Here is a 19,019-nt window from a genome sequence, read left to right as displayed (position 1 = left end):
CCATCTGTAGCAAGTAGATAGGGCATGGCAGTTAGCAATGTTTCATTAGGTTAAATCTGTTCTGTGGTGTCTGATGATCTGAAAAGTTATCAGGACTTCTTTTAATTGGCTTAATTGAAAGGTAATTGTTCGACGCATCGATCAGCAGTGTGTGATGGCTTCGGAGAAACGTCGTTTGATACCGTGGAATATCAGTTGCAGAATCTATATCGGCGATCTCGGTATGGGCGCTATAAAACAGGTATATTGATTTATACAGATCAGATTTTTAAGTTGCTACGAGGTACCCGTTACGTTTGTCATCACGGTGAATTCAATGTCCTCAAACCTCGGCGCTGAACGTCTTCAGACATCATTGTAGCTTCAAATACATTTTCGGGCTTTCAAATCGATAAATTCAAAATTTAACCCTAAAACACATCTGTTAATCAAACAAGTTGTCTGGAGCGGCTGATAGCATTACTATCACGCTCTAACGGTGGTATCAATGATTTCATTATGGATAAATGAATTTTGTTCGTGTAATAAGTAATTATCATCTAAGTATAGGCTTTACTATGCATCAGTATTGCGCTAATGACTCAAAAACTTTACGTTATTCTATGTAAACGGGCCCATCTTATTCTGATTATTAAGATCTCTTTGCATACCGTATCACTTACAGGAAATAGCTGATTTATGTTGTCCGCACGGTACGGTTAGTAATATCTGGATATCACGGCGTCCGTCGGGATTTGCATTCGTCGAGTTTTCCAGCGAGGAAGAAGCGGAACAGGCGTCGAAAGCGCTAAACGGAAGGTATGTATCAAACCATTTTTTAAAGTTATAACCTTACGCTGTTATCTTCGTTAAGGACAACAGCAAAATCATTTTATGATTTCGTAACGTATTTTTCGACCGTTCACTCGGACCAATTTTGCCGGTTCGCAGTTTGCCCGAGTTAGGCGAGGTTTAGTGCATTGCCCTCATTGAAGCTGGGGCGAATACCCGCCATTGCGGGTTAGAACACAGCTTTATGAATAGAATAAGTAATTCACCATTGTATTGTAGTGGGAATTCTCGACAGTGTGAAGGATGATGTCTAAGATATATTTCTTAAGTAGTAAAAACGGTCGTGTTAATCAATTTGTGTATTCAATTTCAATCATCGAAGCTACTATAGTGCCGATTGTCCGTGGGGTCAGCGCAGACTGCGGATTATGTATCTGCTAAATATTCAACGAAGTTATTTCTTTGCATCGTGACATATTTCATCGGATCATTTTTGTTTCGCAGGTGGCTTAACGGGCGTCGAGTGAAAGTGAGGCTATCGTCTGAGATAAAGAGCGACAAGAAACACGACGAGAAGTACGCGAAAAAGAAACGTGAACAATCTAAATGACACGTTTCGTACGAATATCGAAACGAGCAACGAAAAACTATATTCATCAATTTTCCAAACGGAACAGATTCGAGATAAGATCGTTGTAAATTTGCGCATAAAAGGGTTCACTGATCGGATAGGTCTGCAGTCGAAGCGAAAATAAGAGACTCGAAAGATGACCCGAAGAGGCACGGTTTTACGAGGCAGGGGACGTCTAAGTGAACGGAGCCCTATAATGGACATTTCAGAAAACTATCTCTCCAAATATTCATGTTACCGATGATGATGTGAAAATTCAGCGCCGTTGAGGAATTCCGTCGCGTCCAATTGTTACAGAAACCAACAAATAATTCGCTGACTTTATATTTGCTATAATTTATTAGAGATAAATATGGATGTATACAAACATGGTTATAATACATTTTCTAAAAGTATTCACGACGTGTCAACAAAAATATAAAGCGAAACTAGAAAAAGATTTAAACTGCAAGAACACAAATTGATAAACGGATTTTAACAAGAACAACAGGTAATAAATAAATGTTTACAAAACGAATTGCTTAACATTTTTGTAGCGCCATTTCGAGTAATTACTCGACATTCATATCCACACGTCAGACACTGCTGAAATAGCACCATTTAGGCGTGAATGAATACATGTCGTAAATCATACGATGGGACCTAGGACGCGGGATCGTTAGGAATCATGGAAAAGTTTGGTAGCCATTTTGTCTTTTGAGAATTAAACAATGCATCGAACTTTGCACGCGATTTGTCGAAAAAGCAATGATTTTAGAAACTAGTAAATACGTGTAGTATCGTGAAAATCGATAATAGTTGGTTAGATCTCACACAAGTATAGCATTCATCTTTATATATAGATGTTAATGCATAACGAATAAGTAATTATTTCGAATGTAGTTTGATGTTGACCGTTAAAAATACACACAAATAAAAAAACTCACTCAGAACTGTCTATTGCAAAGCCATCAGAACAATAGGTTTGTTTGTTTGCCTTTACGTCGCTTGGATCTTGGTTTCCCAAGACTAACCCTTTTTCATTTAACCTCATGACGGGGCCGCGGCCTTTGTAGTGTTGCCTGCACACTGTAAGCAGCCAATAGGACTCGATATATGGAAAGATATATGCGCGTGCATCTAGTGAATTGTCCCAAAGAGGGAGCGACTGGCATCGACTACCGTCTCGATTTAGGGTAGGGTGGTGGATCGTTATCTGTATGGGTTTCCTGAAGCCTCTCTTGAACCAGTGCGGATCCTTGTCGAACACCAACACATCCTTTACCCCTAGTGTCCATTACAATCCTATCGCTGGTGCTGCGATACCTTCAAGTTAACGCTAGGGGGCGTGGGGACGATGTTCCCTGAACCGAAGAATTGATTTATAGCGATAGAAAAATATGTATCTTCAACGTTCAACATATAACATTGTTGTGATTAAATACAGACAGATGAACTCATTTCGATTAACTAAAGTGTTAATTATCAAATGGTGTTTATATGTTGGTAATTAGTAAATAGTCACATAATCTGAGTCATATATTTCTAGATCGTTGTTGATGAATATTGATAGTTTTTGAAATACTAAAAAAGCGAATGTGAAGCATATCATTGAACGAGCACTAATTCCACAACCTGGAACCGAATTTTGGCCGCGCCTGCGCTATTAATACGTAGTGTGTTATGTATACCGAAATATTAAGTATAGGGCCATAATTTCTGTCGTCCAACATTTTATGATTACAGGAAATTGTTATTCTTGTTCGTTTGTAAGGAAAGTAAGTCAAAATTCATTGCACTAGTACTTAGGCAAATCAGGTGTACCGGGCATAGGTGCATCATCCACACTTCCTGTCTCTGGAGTTACCGGTAATAGCGACCCCTGGCGACTGCGGTTTACACGACCATCCGACCTGCAAACAGACAAAGCGTATTAATCAAAATCATCTTTATAAACCGTGAGGGTTATCAGACATTTTTATATCCATCGGAGCTTTGTCATTAATCGTCAAAAACTTCTTCGAACGGCAACAAAGCTGACGATTCACGTTATTGCTTATTTTCCTCCGATTAGATATTTAGATTTCAATGAAAGATACCGAGTCTAAAATCAAACTAAACTAAACTACAATCAACCATAAAAGAAGTGGTTCTGACCGTAATTCTCCGTCGAACGAAATCGACGAAACGGAAAGTCTCCCAGATGACAGACGTGTAGGCGTGGTCGTGCCGCTGTTCGGCGCTCGCTTGCCGTGGCCAGTCGACCACTTCCACGGGGATTGGTAACCGCCGGGCGTCGACCACGCGGTAGCCGTATTCGCCAGTAGACTTTGGCGGCGTATTTCCGCGCGTTTCTTGGCGTTTGCCGAATCGGTCGTCCACCACGATGTTTGTAGCTCGGGTTCGCGTTTGTTGGGCGCTACAACTGGTTGAGACGCCATCGAGGCCTTTCTCAAATATTTGAAATACATCGTGTCCGGTTGGTCGTCCTCCTTTTCTTCCAGTATCCGTTCGATTGGTTGTACAGCCGACGAGCCTCTCCTCAGATAACTGAATAATGTCGGATCGGGAATGGGTTCTTTTTCTTTTTCAAATTCTCCTGAAGTTGACAAAGCAAAGATTGAGAATGTTTTTAAGTCCGGAGTCAATTGTCTTTTCAACGGTTTTCACTTTCAACCGATCTGGTGACAATTCGCTTTAGTTCAACCAGCTGATTTTTAGTTCAACCAGCTGATTATTTTTGGAAATCCTCCCGATCAGTAAAAAAAAAAAAAAACAAACGAATATCGATGTGATGCAATGTCTGGTCATTCGAGACATGTTTTGAATCGAGCGAGATAACGTTATAAAATAACTTTAAAGTGAGAATAGGAAATGACAATATACAAACAAACCTTTACGACTGCGACAACACTTCATGTACACGACAACGATTATAAGAACGACTAAGATCATTATCGATACGGGAACAGCGATGGCGACTATGAGGATGACATCCTTTCTTTCTTTAGTCACCTATCAATACAATATAAGATGATGCAAATCAGATGCGATGCACCGGAGAGGGGATACGACAAATTGATTAGGTCAACCATGGACGTATAAACTAGATCTAATAATCTAGTTTATACGTCCATGGGTCAACTATTCCAGTCTTGAATTGAACCGCCATCTTTTCATCTCTGGGCGGACCCACGGAGCATATCTTGGGGCATTTTAAGTAGGTTTCGAGATTCGCGTTTCACCGATTAAAGGGTAAAAAGTTATAGAAGAGGGTAGTTTTAGGATTCTTTTAGGATTTTCTTTTAGGTTTCTTTTTCTCGATTAGGGAGAAAGGTTTGAGAAGAGGGCATCATTGACAAGTTCACGGGATCTTTCTTTTCCCCGATCAAGTCGGAAAGGCCAGAAAAGAGCTTTCGACCAGAAGTGCCACCACCAGGATTTAAACCCTAGATTGACTATACAATGATCGATGATTTGAATCCCCTTTGTATCGATTTATGATATTTGGGAAAGAGAAACATCGATTAAATACTAAAATATAGAGGATTAATTGCGGTGTAAGAATATACCTTTAAACATTATTAACGTCTAGATATGATTGGAATTCATATAATGCTTAAACTCGAAATTACAATAGTTCAGTCTGGTGTGAACCTCTAAATCCGTATATTAGAATATTGAAATTAGTATGATATAAGCTTTTTTCACATTAAATTCATTTGAGGCTGGCTCCTTGGTCGCCTCCAAAATTATGTAAAAAAAACCTTTTTTACCAGAATTTTTTTTGCGTTCTAATGAACCAAGGAGAAATGAATATCATACCTTCTCTACGCCGTAGCGAACACCGTCGACAAACAGTGTCTTATCAGCTAGTGCAGTATTCGGTGGCAACTGTAGGAAAATTCCCTTAGCCGTCATTTGTTCGTAGATTTTCTTCAAAGTTCGTTCAACGTCGATCATGTTTCCTTCCAAGAGGAAAGAAGCGACGATACTTCCTGAAAGTGTAAATGTCATTCGTAGCAACCTCTCAAGCCACTGGACTTAGACTAGACATCACAAAATAGCCACTTAAATGATTATGAAACAGAGAGGTTAATCCGTACGAATACGACTTCAAGAGAATATTCAAAAACTTACCCGCCTCACATTTCGTATTTGTAAATAAAACCAGAGGGTAATCCGGCTGGAAGAGATTCCAAACAGCAACGCCACAGTACATAGCCCTACTACCGACGACTTTCTGGAAATCGGCGGCGAAAGTAATCTGGCAGAACTTCTTTGTCGTAACTTGAGGTTTCTTATAGTTGGACGGTTGCGCCTTTATCACGGTCAACTTTTCGGTTTGTAGCGTCTGATTGGTGTCGTAGTAGACGAGCGAAACGAGCAGGAAATATTTAGCGTGTTTCGAAAGACTCGTCTCGAATGTAAACGTGTTGTCGGTCGTCGTGTTTATCGGGACGGTCGTGTCGATAGTTTCCGATTCATTCGAGCTCATGAAACATTCCGCTGTGCACATATGCAGTCTGGCAACCAAGCCGTTCGTCTCCTAAAATGAAGAGAAACGGATTCCTCCGATGAAGCTAATATTCACTAGTAGCGAAAGTTCGTAAATGAATTTAGTTAATTAACCTTCAGATTACTACACTGTATTTGTCTCGAACGTTAGTTTTTTATTCAAAGCGAGTATGTCGTTGGGACCATTGTGACTAGATCTCCAAGATTGATTTTGAAGGTTTTTCAACACTTAAAGTTACGATTTCTTCTACACAAAACGATACTTTGACATATCTTTGGTTTCAGCAAATAATGGGAATAGTTTATCTATGACATCATGTTCAGCGAGGTGGAGTTCATCTACTTCGATCAGCCAATCAGTTTCTGCTAGTTGTCCCTTTGTTTCATAGTCAATCTACAGGTAGTCGGGCATTTTCCAACAGCGCCCCAAAATTGTGGAACCAGCTTCCGCTTAGCCTTCGTGCTATCACTTCATTAGATCAATTCAGGAAGCAGCTAAAATACTTCCTTTTTAAGGAGGCGTTTTATAATTTGTAAAGCGCTTTGAGCAGCTTCGCTGGATTTAGCGCTATATAAGATCCTTTATTATTATTATTATTATTATTATTATTATTATTATTATTATTATTATTATTATTATTATTATTATTATTATTATTATTATTATTATTATTATTATTTCATTTTTGGCAAACGTCACATACGGCTATAGGATTCAAGATTTTACTTGGGTGGAGACATTGTGCAAATTAGGCATGAACTTTTAATCATTGAGTTGTTTAACCACCCTTTCAGCATACAACAGCTGGTCAGACAATTTACTGGTATAATTGATTGCTACGAATCATTTAAACGATGACGACAACTCTTCATTCAACAGCGAAAAGTAAATCAACAACTTAATGCATAAACTGAACTATAGCCCAATAGTTTTGTAATGATATATTACTGACTTACACTCGAAGGTCGATCCAAGTCAGGAACGCTGCCATCAGTGGCTCTTAGAACTTGACCGGATATCGAAAAGTCTTCGTTGACTTCGACTTCGGTCGGTTGGGACATTTTCATTTTCAACGCCATCATCTTCACCACTAGCGGTCGAGTGCGAACTACCAACGTCAAATTCAATGGGACGACAACTCGGAATTCGACGACGTACGAGCCGGAAAGCGAAACGCCCAAATCGGTGAATCGAACCTGGCCATCGGTGAACGGAGCTCTAGTCGTACCGAACATCTTACCGGTTTCATCCGTGTCGTTGTCGCCGAATAATCTCGCTTCTATTACCCATTCGAGGGCCGGAGATCCGACAAACTGCACGAATTCACCCTGTACATAAACAACGTTTAGGTTATAGTCGAAACGCTGAATCAATAAATTATTAGCTCAAAGAAAACTTTTCAGACTTCATCTTTCTCGTGCGGGATTCTTTATACATCGATACAACTTACAAATCATAGTGTTTCGCCAATGGTTATCAACGTTGCTCGTTTAGCCTTTGACGGACTAGGAAAATTTTGTCGGGGGTTGCACAATGTGGCAATGAGGGGGGGGGGGAAGGCGTGTGATCGGCAAATCAATTCGCATGAATATTTCAACGCACACGACGCAAGAAAACACAAAAACAGGAAACAGAAACATGTTTCCGAGCGTTTCTCTGTATATGAAACAAAAACATGGTTTCGGGGACAACGTTTTTGATATGAAACATTTTTGTTTCCGTGTTTCGTTATTTCGCTATTTCCCTGCATCGTGTGGATTGGGCTTAAGTTAACCGTTTGGCGTAACAAAGTTGCCTTATCATAACCTCTAACAAACCTCGTCGTTTTTCATGCGTAAAATCGGTTGAGACGGGAACGGTCGATCCTCCTCTCCGGGCACGATGTCGTTGACGATTACCATCTCGCTGGGAGCCTTCACGTATCTTACTCTGATGCTGCCGTTTCTGGATTCGTCGGTGACGGCCAGAGTTTTCACCGTCGCGTTGAGTATCGAGTCCAGTTGTCGGGTTTGGTAAGCGTCGAATACCTTGTCGCCGATACCTTTAGAATACGAATCGGAGACATTTTCTAAAACGGACGAAACGTTGCTCGAAAGATAATCATTTTAGAACTTATCATTTTTGGCTTCGTTATTGTGGGATTTCTCTCGTTATTATCATACACGGATATTGTGTATCTTCTCGTACTACTCGTACAGTTTTTCGTTGATAGCGGGTTTTTTTTTCTCCAACTTAATCTAATAGTCACTTTTCTATGAATTTTTATCGATTATCAATTAAATTGTCTTGAAGTTTTGACGAAATTCTAAGTTCACAAACCCAATTTACCATCATTAATTAAGTATGGCTCAGTATTGGGTAGATTTTCATAGACGAATGACTGTTTAATTTGAAGAATATGATGAATTTAACCCACAATCAGAGACTAGTGTAAGTACAAGTGTATTTTGACATTTTAACTCAAATGCTTTGAGCCATTTTTATAAACATAAAAATGAGTATATTAGTCGAAACGTTAAAATCCAGTCTTACAGATTTTCATTAATAATGAGTTTTTATTCCTCATTTGAATTAAACAGTCACCTGTTTATGAAAATCAAAAAGGATAGGGATATTACGAAACATAAACTTACTATTAAAGGTACTATTAGGAATCGGATTATTAGGGTCTTGATTGATATCATTCGTCTGATCACCGATCTCTAATTTCAAGTCGAGAATTCCGTCGTCGATTGCTCGTCGCCTGCGCTTGCCTGTCTCGCGACGCGGATCCACGACCATGATCTTGTCCGGTGGAATGTTCAAAAACTGAGCCAGATTACTGACCACGTTCTTCCCGAAAAATTCATCTATGGTCAGGCCGGGAAAACCGAGCCCCAAAATTACGATTTTCGACACTCGGATATCGGCTCTTACTCGGCTACCCTTGAGTAACACGTATAGATATTGTTCGTACCGGTCGTGGTAGTTTGACACGGCTCTGTCCGAATCCTTGGGTAGATACTGACCGATGCTGGTTGGAGCTTTGAGAATAAGACGACCGTCACTCGGACGAATGTAGTAATTCATCGGTTGTACTAGGATATCGTTCGCGTACACGTCTATGCGATAAGGTGTATTGTAATACACGGCAATCCGGACGACGCAATCATCTTCGGCGTTTAGTAATCTTAATCGTAAGTGTTGCGGATGTGTACCCGTCATGTGTACGTTATAATGGCGGCCTTAAAAAGACGAAATAAATTCAAAATACGAAATCAAATATCAGTGTAGAAATCTATTCGAAAAGAGATGGCGCCTCAATTGCTATCTAGCGTAAATAATGATACGTTTTATGTTCCACTCAATACGAAAAACTAATTAAAACTTTTCTTCTATTTTCTGTTCAGTTGTTCGCCTATCAGAAATGCATTCAAAATATGACTTGGATGTTCCCAGGGGAGGGGATGGGGTTGGAGGGTGCGAACTCTGTCAGAACAAAATAAGTTTCTGATTTATAAATCACGCATTTTTTCCATTTTGATATCGATTCAGATTTCAGATTAAGTTTGAGAGCTACAGCTTTAACCACGCGACAAGAATGTAGGGAATAAATATGGCCTTGGTTCGACCCATCGTTTTTGCCCTATTTCTTGTAAATTCCTGGGGACGTCCAGGTATATATTGGAGTGATAGAAATGATTTTTTAGATGTCTTACCGTCCATTACTATCATCGGGAAAACAGAAATCCGTTTGTGGCAAGTATACCCGTTACACCAGCCGTGGTCTTGCGGCCCGTTCACCAAGTCGATGTACTGATCACCGGATATAGATACGGGTGAGATACGTCGCAATTCGGTATCCGAGTCCATGCTGGACATGGTGACGATTTTATACGAGTTGTCGGTGCAGTTGTAAGCGTTCCAAACGTGATTCATCTCACACGATTCACGATAAACACCTATATATATATATATATATATATATATATATATATATATATATATATATATATATATATATATATATATATATATATATATATATATATATATATATATATATATATATATATATATATATATATATATATATATATATATATATATATATATATATATATATATATATATATATATATATATATATATATATATATATATATATATATATATATATATATATATATATATATATATATATATATATATATATATATATATATATATATATATATATATATATATATATATATATATATATATATATATATATATATATATATATATATATATATATATATATATATATATATATATATATAAATAGAGATAACAAACTGAAACTGAAAATTGCCGACGTTTCTCGTCAGAATCTGATATTACGTTCAGTTTCGTCCGTTATAATGATTTCACTGACTTTTCCCTGATTTGCAGGTTAGTGGCCGCGCTGATCTAAGTCTTCAAATTCAATAGAATATTCAATATATTCAAATATATTCAATAGAATAAGAACAAATCCAGCTACCTTTTTTTGGAAAGAGATCATTGATGTCAAGTCTCTTGCCTTCTGGTGACATGTAAGCGGCTAAAGGAATGCGATAATTGCCGGTGCCATATCGGGGGTTGTCGTCCCACTGGAACTCAGTTACGGGCAGTACAGTGCCGGGATGCCGCGAACCGATGAAAGAACCGTCGTGATCGGTGACCAACGCCCTCTTCTTTCCATCGCACATCATGTCGACGCAGTCGGATGGATTTACTTTACTACAAAACGCATATACATGCGAACGTATCGAATATGAATATCAACATAATTTAGACGATGTTCTCGTGGGGTACCGATCATTGCGTGCAAAGAAATATGTATTTGAAATCTGTTACTCCTGTTACTTTTGTTAAGCCGAGGACACACTGGGTGATTTCGTCGCCCGATGAAATCGCCGGTAAAATCGCCTTGTGTTCGTCGGCCGACGAAAACGCCCGAATCCAACATGTTGGATTCTGTCGCCGGTGACAGAATCGCCCAGTGTGTCCGGGTACGGCGATCAGTCGCCTCTAGCACCGTATTAACCAGCCGATCTCGGCTCTTCGACGGTTCACGTGATAGCAAAATGGCGACCTCCACCGATTTCGTCGACCGACGAAATCGCACAGTGTGTCTGAGGCTTTAGTTGTTCATTTGATGACGACCCGCAATAAGTGGCCCGGAATTCGCTTGTCTTGAAAGAGCATGTCTCGGTCGTGGGGGGCAAGGGTATAGCTTACGGTATAACGCATTATCGCTATTTTTCAATTACCTTAAACTCGGATTGTGCATAAATATCTCGTGACCAGGCATGACTTCTTTCATCGTTAAACGCCTCGTTTCTATCGGGAACAACATGTCCTCGATAGCCGGAGCGGTCATCAGAACGCGGTCCATTCGACCGTCGTCGCATTCCGTACCGAATTTGTAAAAAGTCGTATCTGCAAAACCAATAAAAAAAATCAATAATTTGCAACGATTATCATAAAGTCATATAGATAACGGGATAACCAATGAATTTATTATATCATTATCATGAAATTATTAACAAGTTTCGGTTCCACAGTAGTCAATTAAGTCTAATAGCTGTCCACCGTGAAACAGATTGATTTACCTACTACATAATTTACAGTCTTTTCGGAATTTTCTCGAATATGTAAAATATCACCCCGTAGGTGTAATTTCTATACAATGTACCTTGAATGTGAATGGTGCCGTCGTATGTCGGGTAACTCTTATCCCCAACCCAATTCTTTTCTGGAGCTCGGTTCTGTGCACTGAGGAAAATAGGCCAACCGACTCCGACATTACCTAAAAAAGATATTGTGAATCGAAAAACTAAGTAATGTGTGAACTAGTAGCATCAATTATGTACGGTTTTTCATAAAACATACGTCATCATCATTTTCCTCGAATAAGACCATACTTCTATGTGCTAAAAGCTATGTGCTAAGAAATGGGATTTTTAAACAAAGCACGTTGAGACATTAGTAAATATGTTTAATATAAGCCAGTTTTACCGCCAGATGGCGTCCTCGGAATATCCGATGAAGTGGACTGTTGGTAGTTAGTGTCACGTGGCGGAAGCTCATCGCAGTCGAAATCGTTGCTGGTGCCGATGATTATCGTGTCTCTTATCTTTACAAATTTTCCCGACGGCTAAAATTATGAAATAAGATTATGAGTTACGACGGAAATGATCTGATTAAATTCTTTTTTGTTTTCTTACGATATCAAGTCACGATACAATTTCTATTTTTACGAAGGGACGAGTGCGATATGTACATTCATTTTATAAGATTTTCCATGCACGAGCGTCAATCGATTTCAAAAAAGAGTCCAAAATGCGTTTGATTTTCATCAATTTTTCTTCTAAATACGTTAGATCAAACTGTAGGTCTACTGTCGCGGTATAGTTACCTGTTGGCTGAATATACTCGGTCCGATGACGACAGTTTGTAGAGCGACTGCATTATCTGCTAGCACGACGTTTTCCACGATGATTCTAGTCGTCGACTGCACGTAGATACCGAACTTTGACGATTTGTACACTTTAAATCCCGATATTCTGACGCAGCCTGTGAATTAATGACGAGGTTGAGCATTATTCCACGAATGATTATACTTTTTTGACGGGTGATTGATAGAAGATTGAAAATTCGTACGTTTCAATTCGTTTCCACGAATTTGGAAAGAATACTCGAACTTTCAAAGTTCATAGATCGTAAATCATCAAATATATAAAGAATTCTGCGTAGGAATTACGAGATGATGAAATCAAGTTCAAGGATTATGAAACGAAGTCTGTGAACTAGACTGAATCTTGAATGTGAAACTGGTCCCCGTGACCTTAATTGAAACAAATCGGTATTTCTCGAAATTTACTCAAGGCAATTTGATATTAGAACTTATAGAACCCGAATTAGCTTAGCTAAGGTGTAAGTCACCCAATTGGGAATTCCGATTTGTAATTTACGGATGAGGCAAAGTGATTTACCGGGTATCTTTGTATCTTCCGGGAATATCGCGATACCGTGCATGTTCGAATGCGCTTCGTTTCCCGCCCAGGCCGGTGCTCCAGTTTTAGACGCGTCGCAGTGTTCGCCGCCGATGCGATATCCGACCCGATCGCAACCGACGACGATGTTATTTTTCAACGTGACGAATTGGGCGTTGATCACATCGATTCCTGCCGGATATGTGAATATCTGACTCTGATCACGGCCGCCATGAGACCCGGGCCACGCGGAATTCATCACTAGGTTCTGTTCAATTGTATTCTGTATACCTTCGATCTGGATACCTAAGAAAAAAAACCAGTTTATATTCTCTATTAATCTATTTGCGGCCGAAAAAACGGTGAAAATTTGATTCGATCTGATTTATTTTTTGAAAATAATGTTTAGCATAAAATATTCGGTCGACGAGAAGATCCCATGTTGACATAGCCGGAATCACCGGTAAAATTAGAAAATTAATCGAGCTTAGTACCTGTAAGTGAAGTTTGATTCGGATTCTATCGAATCCGCAACAGGGAACGAAGGAATCACACGAGATAGCACATGGGTATCTCATGGGATTCTGTAGTGACCTAGTTGCTGTTGAGATCAGCTCGGAGAAACCGGTTCCACGGGAATAAGGACGATAGACAACTTATGAGCCATCGGCGGTCCATCGTTTACTTACCGGTTCCAACCGGGCGATGGACAACGTTGTCGAATATGGTTATGTTGTTGCTGCCGAATACGCCAATGGCAGTCGAGTATCCGTGATGGAACGCGCACGAAATAACGGAGGACGGTGAGTCGGCTGTTGCCGTGCCGATATTAAGGAAAGCTACCGAATATCGTGGATCGTGGCGTTCAGTCCAGCCATACTGCCCTGAACGATAGAATTCGGTGTACCAAATTCTAGCGCGAGCTGAAAAATCAACGGCAATAAAACGTGAAAAAGGTTAGGTTACAATCATTTCTTGAAATTACGTAATGCTGACGGTAACCTTCCGCATTCGGGTGGTCGGACTTAGTTATGACGACTCTTGCGCCGAATGATTCTTTTTCGATATCGTCGTATTCTTCGCCGATAATTTTGATGTTCCTCGACAGTAGACCCACTTCGCACGAGGCCGAGAAGGTTTTTCCTTGATGAATTTCATCCGAATTCACTGTCGAAAAATGAAACAAACCGATCAATAATCAATTATGTATATCGACGACTTCGTTACATCTACGCTGACAGTAATGAATACAAGTTCAATTCAAAACCGGTTCATATTTTAAAAACTAGTGATAAATTCTTACAAAAATGAACGAATATATACAATAATCGCTTTAATGTTTGAAACTTCAAAATGGAAAACACGAATCATTCTTAGATTACAAGGAGCACGTTTTAACAGACGCCAAAACTACGAACAAATAACGTGAGAAAATAGTTCATTACCATAACGGCTCCTAAGATACTATTCGTGATGATTATCATTACTTAAAGTCAACGAACTTAACTGAAAAACGATTGAATACAAGAGCATACGCCTGTACGATACTAATGTATATTTATTAATGGATGAGACCTGTTTTTCTGGGATATTTTGCTTACTTTTTGGGGTACATACATTGGCAAAAAGACTCCTTAAGTCCAGTTGAATGAGAGAGAAAATCCTCCATTTTGTGAAATTTCTTGGATTTGAACATTGTTACCATGCCTACGCCACCCTGATTTAGTTGCTCATTCAACTGGACTTAAGGAGTCTTTTTGCCAATCCATCTAATTGGTACAGAACTGGAATAATATCGGATATTCAGTTGTTGTCCGCGATTTTTGGCATTCTGTTAAGACATAAATGAGGTATGTACGCCAAAAAGTAAGCAAAATATCCCAGAAAAACAGGTCTCATCCATTAATAAATAGACATATTAGTCTACTGACCTCTATGCGTGTACGAAAGCGGCTCAGTTAGTGTTACTTCATTTCCCTGCACGTCTGCTATCGTCGCTTTTTCGGTTTCTCGCGGATCGAGTGACGTCGTCGAAATTACGATCTCTTCGCCGACCTCCCAATCGACTGATTCCGCCAGAGAAATGACGTCACTGCCGGCCTCAGCTGTTTGATTCAGTACCGTCCAAATGACCGCTCGGCGTTTACCGTGCAATTCCAGTGCGCCGTTATAAACACCTAGAACATCAAACGTATGCACATTTCCTAAGTAATTGTGTTTACATCAAGTAAATTCCACTTGGGCATATTCATACTACTTCTATATTTTCCCTGAACATATTCAGGCTTAAAAGTTGACGAAAGAATATCTTAGTTAGTATTCGCTTGGTATTAAGTCTGATCATTTGCTAAATCATGTTCACAGGATGCAAGGCGAAATAATCTAAACAAAATATCTTCTTTTTTAGACGCTTATACGGTTACAGTAACAAATCTTGTGGCAATAAAATGCAAGTTGCTTTTACTATGTCTGAATGTCTGAATGGCTTCTCTGTTTGATCGTACTGGCGGATTTAACGAGCCGGTAAATTAGGATTAAAATCTTCTTACCGATGAATTTCGATCCAAAATACGGGCCTTTCAAGTCGGGCGTATCGTGCGTTCCTCGCAAGACGAAGGTCATCGTGTTTTCGAACGGGCGGGATTTCCAACCGACTATCAGCCGACCACCATTTATGAATATCCACGTGCAATTCAAGACAAAATCAACCACTTCGCCGTCAACCTGTTCGAACGCGAACTCTAATGTGCCCTGTATTTCACAGCGATCGAACGAGGGTAGCGTCGCATTTACAACTAGCCAACATCCTATTGATATAGGTACAAATCGTCATCGCAGGTTTTTTTTTTCGATCGAAATGTGGAACACTAATAACAAATAACACGAAGTCCGAAATGTTTCCTTGATTTATAACTTAATACGGCATGCGACTATATCCTTTAAGTCATATTTGGGTAAAAACTTAGGTTGCAACTAAAACTATCAGATGTGACTCAGATCTAATGGGAGGGAGCGAGGGTACACTAAGAATGTCGAGTTCCTCTAAAATTTTACGGGAAATGAAATTTAACTGATACGCGAATATTTTAAACTCATAAGCTTGATCTCCGTATTTCCATAAATGAGTTAATGTTTTCTGATGAGTTTTCTTTTCTATGACCTATTTTGGGGGTACCCCACAATGAATCAAACCCTAAATCCGCCCCTGTCAGGAATGAAAAGAATTATTTACTTTACAAGAAAACATTTCGAACTTAATTATTTCGTTACTAGTGCAGAATGTTCTATATATTGACTGAGTGCTTTCATCAATGGTAAAGGAACAATACGTACCGTGGGGCACCGTTATACTAGCGCCTTCGACATCAATTACCGAAGCCAGCGGCGTGCAGTTACCGACAAGACCACCGCCACCACCACTGTAGAAAATGTGATTCGGATCGCGTTCATCTCTGGGACCGGGACCGATGTAATCGTACCTCAAGATTTTCACGTTGACCCAGCGATTGATGTAATTAGGGTTAGACATGACGCTCAACGATCTGCGCTTACGACTGTAGGACTTTCCGCTAACTGTATAAGATTTAAAACGATTTAAAAACAACAAAGTCATGAAATATGAAAACAGCCTTTCAGGAAAATCTAAATCCGTAAAACCTAGAGAAGTAATACTTCATAGGTCAACAATTTCTATTTCAGAGCGAGCTTCAGCTTGTGTTCAAAATTATTGCAAGCGGTTTGCGCCGTATTCGCCAAGCGCCTAAGAGCCAACAATATCGACGGTACACTGACTTGATTATAATGAACCACGAATTATCATCAACTTTTCATAAACCGGGGTAAGCGTTATCAATATCAGTGATAAAATAAAGCTTTTCCTACATGAAAAACTTACTTAGATATGTGGCATATCCCTTGAACTTTTCGATAAACCAATCACCGTTATTGTTCTGATCGTACGTTAGCGAGATATTCGACATTTGTCCGCTGCTGGTGACACTTAGATAGTCCGGTATCTGTTTTAAGCGGTGACGGATCTTCACCCAGTCGGTCGGCTGAAATCCAATACAAGGAAACCTCAACGAAAAAAAGATTTGGAGAATTTAAGGGTTTCGATGGCTGGGATGACCGTCTTAATGAAAATGGTGTGTTAGAACTTTGACCTCCTGGTGGCCGATATCTTTAGAAATGGCATCAAGTAAGTTGTGCTTGCAGTTACCGCCACCAACCCCCTCCAAAAATATTAGTTGGACAATATAACACAACGTTTCTCGCCCAGTAGTAGGAATTCTTCGCAAATAATTTGGAATGAAACCTTGGATCGAGTTTAAAACATAAACATAAAGTAGTAGGTAGTGTGGTGGTTTATTAAAACATTTCATCTACACTTGATTACCATGACTTACCTTGAGGCCGTAGAATGTACCCGAGTATGATATATTTACAAACTGTGTCGCATGTTTGAATTCTATATAGTAAGTTTTATTCACGGGCAGTGTTACCATCCAACCTTCTTCATGAGTCAGTCTTTTACTCATGTACGGAGAAGAAGTTTTTCCGTATTCGTTCGTAAAAATGACGTCGTTGCCGCGCAAGGTTGAAGGCAAAGCGTTGTTGAAAGAAAACCGTATGAACTGCGACGATGGCTGACAAACTGAAGCCGCAACGCCCACGCTAAACGATGGGTCGGCCTCGCAGTTTGTCGGATCGAGCACGCCGGTGGTCGTTACGACCGTCGATCCGGGCGGTTTTCCGGTCAGCGATCCGTCCGCGTCTATCAGAAAGCCTTCGTGCTCCCACCGAAATGCTCCTTTATTCGGCGAATTGATGAACGTTACACGGCTGAACTGGTGTGAAAATCCTCCGGTGGAAGCTCGCGTCTTACCAATGATTGAGCTGAAACCGAGCGCCGCGTGCGAACTTCGATCGAAATTGACGAATACGGTGTCCTTAACGAGAAGACCTGGACTAACTGGTAAAACTACGCCTCGTTTCGTGGCGATATCTTCACCCGGTACTCCAGAATCACTGCCCACGATCAGCGAGTTATTAAGCAAAGCGCCTTCATCGCTAAACAGATTAACTCCGCGCGTCAATTTCATTTCCACGCCGGCTTTTTCGTCTCGTACGGACGTGAAATCGTGGAACTGGATCGCGCCGCCGTCGACGAATTCGGAACCTTTTTCGCAGTGCCACGTTTTCAACATACGAAATACAGCAGGTTCTGTTTGCGAAGAGCTGCACACTGGATCCTTACGAGGAGTGTACGCTTCGAAAATCCACAATCCGTACCAACCGACGCTGTGCACTGAATTATCGTAGAACGACGACAGCGGCATTTTATTCGGACATAAATTTGTCGTAAACGATGGTCCAGTAGGGTGAGATCGAAGACGGTACCAGAAACCGAAATGGGTACCTCCAGCCACCCCATTATGGCGAATGGTATTAGCAGGGTTGGCCACCCAAAATGCGGCCGGCGTAATATCATCGTTCAACAAACTGCTACTCGATTTCGTAAATACGACCAAATTATGCTGCAGCGAGTTGTTCGTTTCGATGCCGTCTTCGAGAAATATGGCCGAGCCCATTACGTTGTAGATGACGTTGTTTTCTACGTTAGTATTGTCGGTTCCGTGGATAACTATGGCGCGATTGAAAGTGTTGTGAATTGAGCTACCACGAACGTAAGACGCGTGGCCGTCTCCGATCAGATGGAAATGTATAGGATAGCGCCCGAGACGGAACGCCTGTCCCGCGTGCTTTACCTCTACGTATTCGATGTGACCGACGGCTTTTTGGCCAACAGGCGCGTGAAACATAATATGAGCCCCGTACATATCGCTACCCATTTCCTCACCATAACGACCTTGAAAGCACGTTTGGACTGCGAATTGTCCTACGAACGAATGAATAGCAATCTTTGAGAAGTCGAGAAATTGCATGAATTCCACTTAAAATAGAGGGCCAGTCACACAGTTATGGCTTTCATTTCAGACAAGTATAAGACCTCTTAGTTTCATAGCAGATCTAACTGAAAATATTTGTCGTATGATTTAAGACCATTTTCTGGACTCAAGTAACGACTGTGCAATTGGGCCAAGGGTTCAGCAAG

General features: G+C 40.2%; 1 protein-coding gene across 1 annotated transcript in view; it reads right to left on the bottom strand.

Moving 5' to 3' along the window:
* Positions 1–1,724: 1,724 nt before the first annotated feature.
* Positions 1,725–19,019, bottom strand: part of LOC141912438 (fibrocystin-L-like) — a 40,229-nt gene continuing 22,934 nt past the window's right edge. The window contains exons 41-62 of the mRNA XM_074803639.1: positions 17,311–18,803; positions 16,800–16,959; positions 16,238–16,477; positions 15,454–15,711; positions 14,836–15,081; positions 13,907–14,071; positions 13,594–13,827; positions 12,905–13,210; positions 12,328–12,485; positions 11,928–12,066; positions 11,605–11,718; positions 11,180–11,348; positions 10,408–10,646; positions 9,599–9,841; positions 8,534–9,124; positions 7,718–7,941; positions 6,857–7,228; positions 5,522–5,930; positions 5,207–5,379; positions 4,276–4,396; positions 3,539–3,980; positions 1,725–3,294 (exon numbers count right to left, since the gene is read on the bottom strand). Coding sequence (XP_074659740.1) covers positions 3,180–3,294; positions 3,539–3,980; positions 4,276–4,396; positions 5,207–5,379; positions 5,522–5,930; positions 6,857–7,228; positions 7,718–7,941; positions 8,534–9,124; positions 9,599–9,841; positions 10,408–10,646; positions 11,180–11,348; positions 11,605–11,718; positions 11,928–12,066; positions 12,328–12,485; positions 12,905–13,210; positions 13,594–13,827; positions 13,907–14,071; positions 14,836–15,081; positions 15,454–15,711; positions 16,238–16,477; positions 16,800–16,959; positions 17,311–18,803 — 6,611 coding nt within the window. The 3' untranslated portion in view covers positions 1,725–3,179. The remainder of the gene's footprint in view (positions 3,295–3,538; positions 3,981–4,275; positions 4,397–5,206; positions 5,380–5,521; positions 5,931–6,856; positions 7,229–7,717; positions 7,942–8,533; positions 9,125–9,598; positions 9,842–10,407; positions 10,647–11,179; positions 11,349–11,604; positions 11,719–11,927; positions 12,067–12,327; positions 12,486–12,904; positions 13,211–13,593; positions 13,828–13,906; positions 14,072–14,835; positions 15,082–15,453; positions 15,712–16,237; positions 16,478–16,799; positions 16,960–17,310; positions 18,804–19,019) is intronic.

This window comes from Tubulanus polymorphus, chromosome 11 (assembly GCF_964204645.1).
Source record: "Tubulanus polymorphus chromosome 11, tnTubPoly1.2, whole genome shotgun sequence".
NCBI lineage: Eukaryota > Metazoa > Nemertea > Palaeonemertea > Tubulaniformes > Tubulanidae > Tubulanus > Tubulanus polymorphus.
This window is presented reverse-complemented; position numbering and strand designations above follow the sequence as displayed.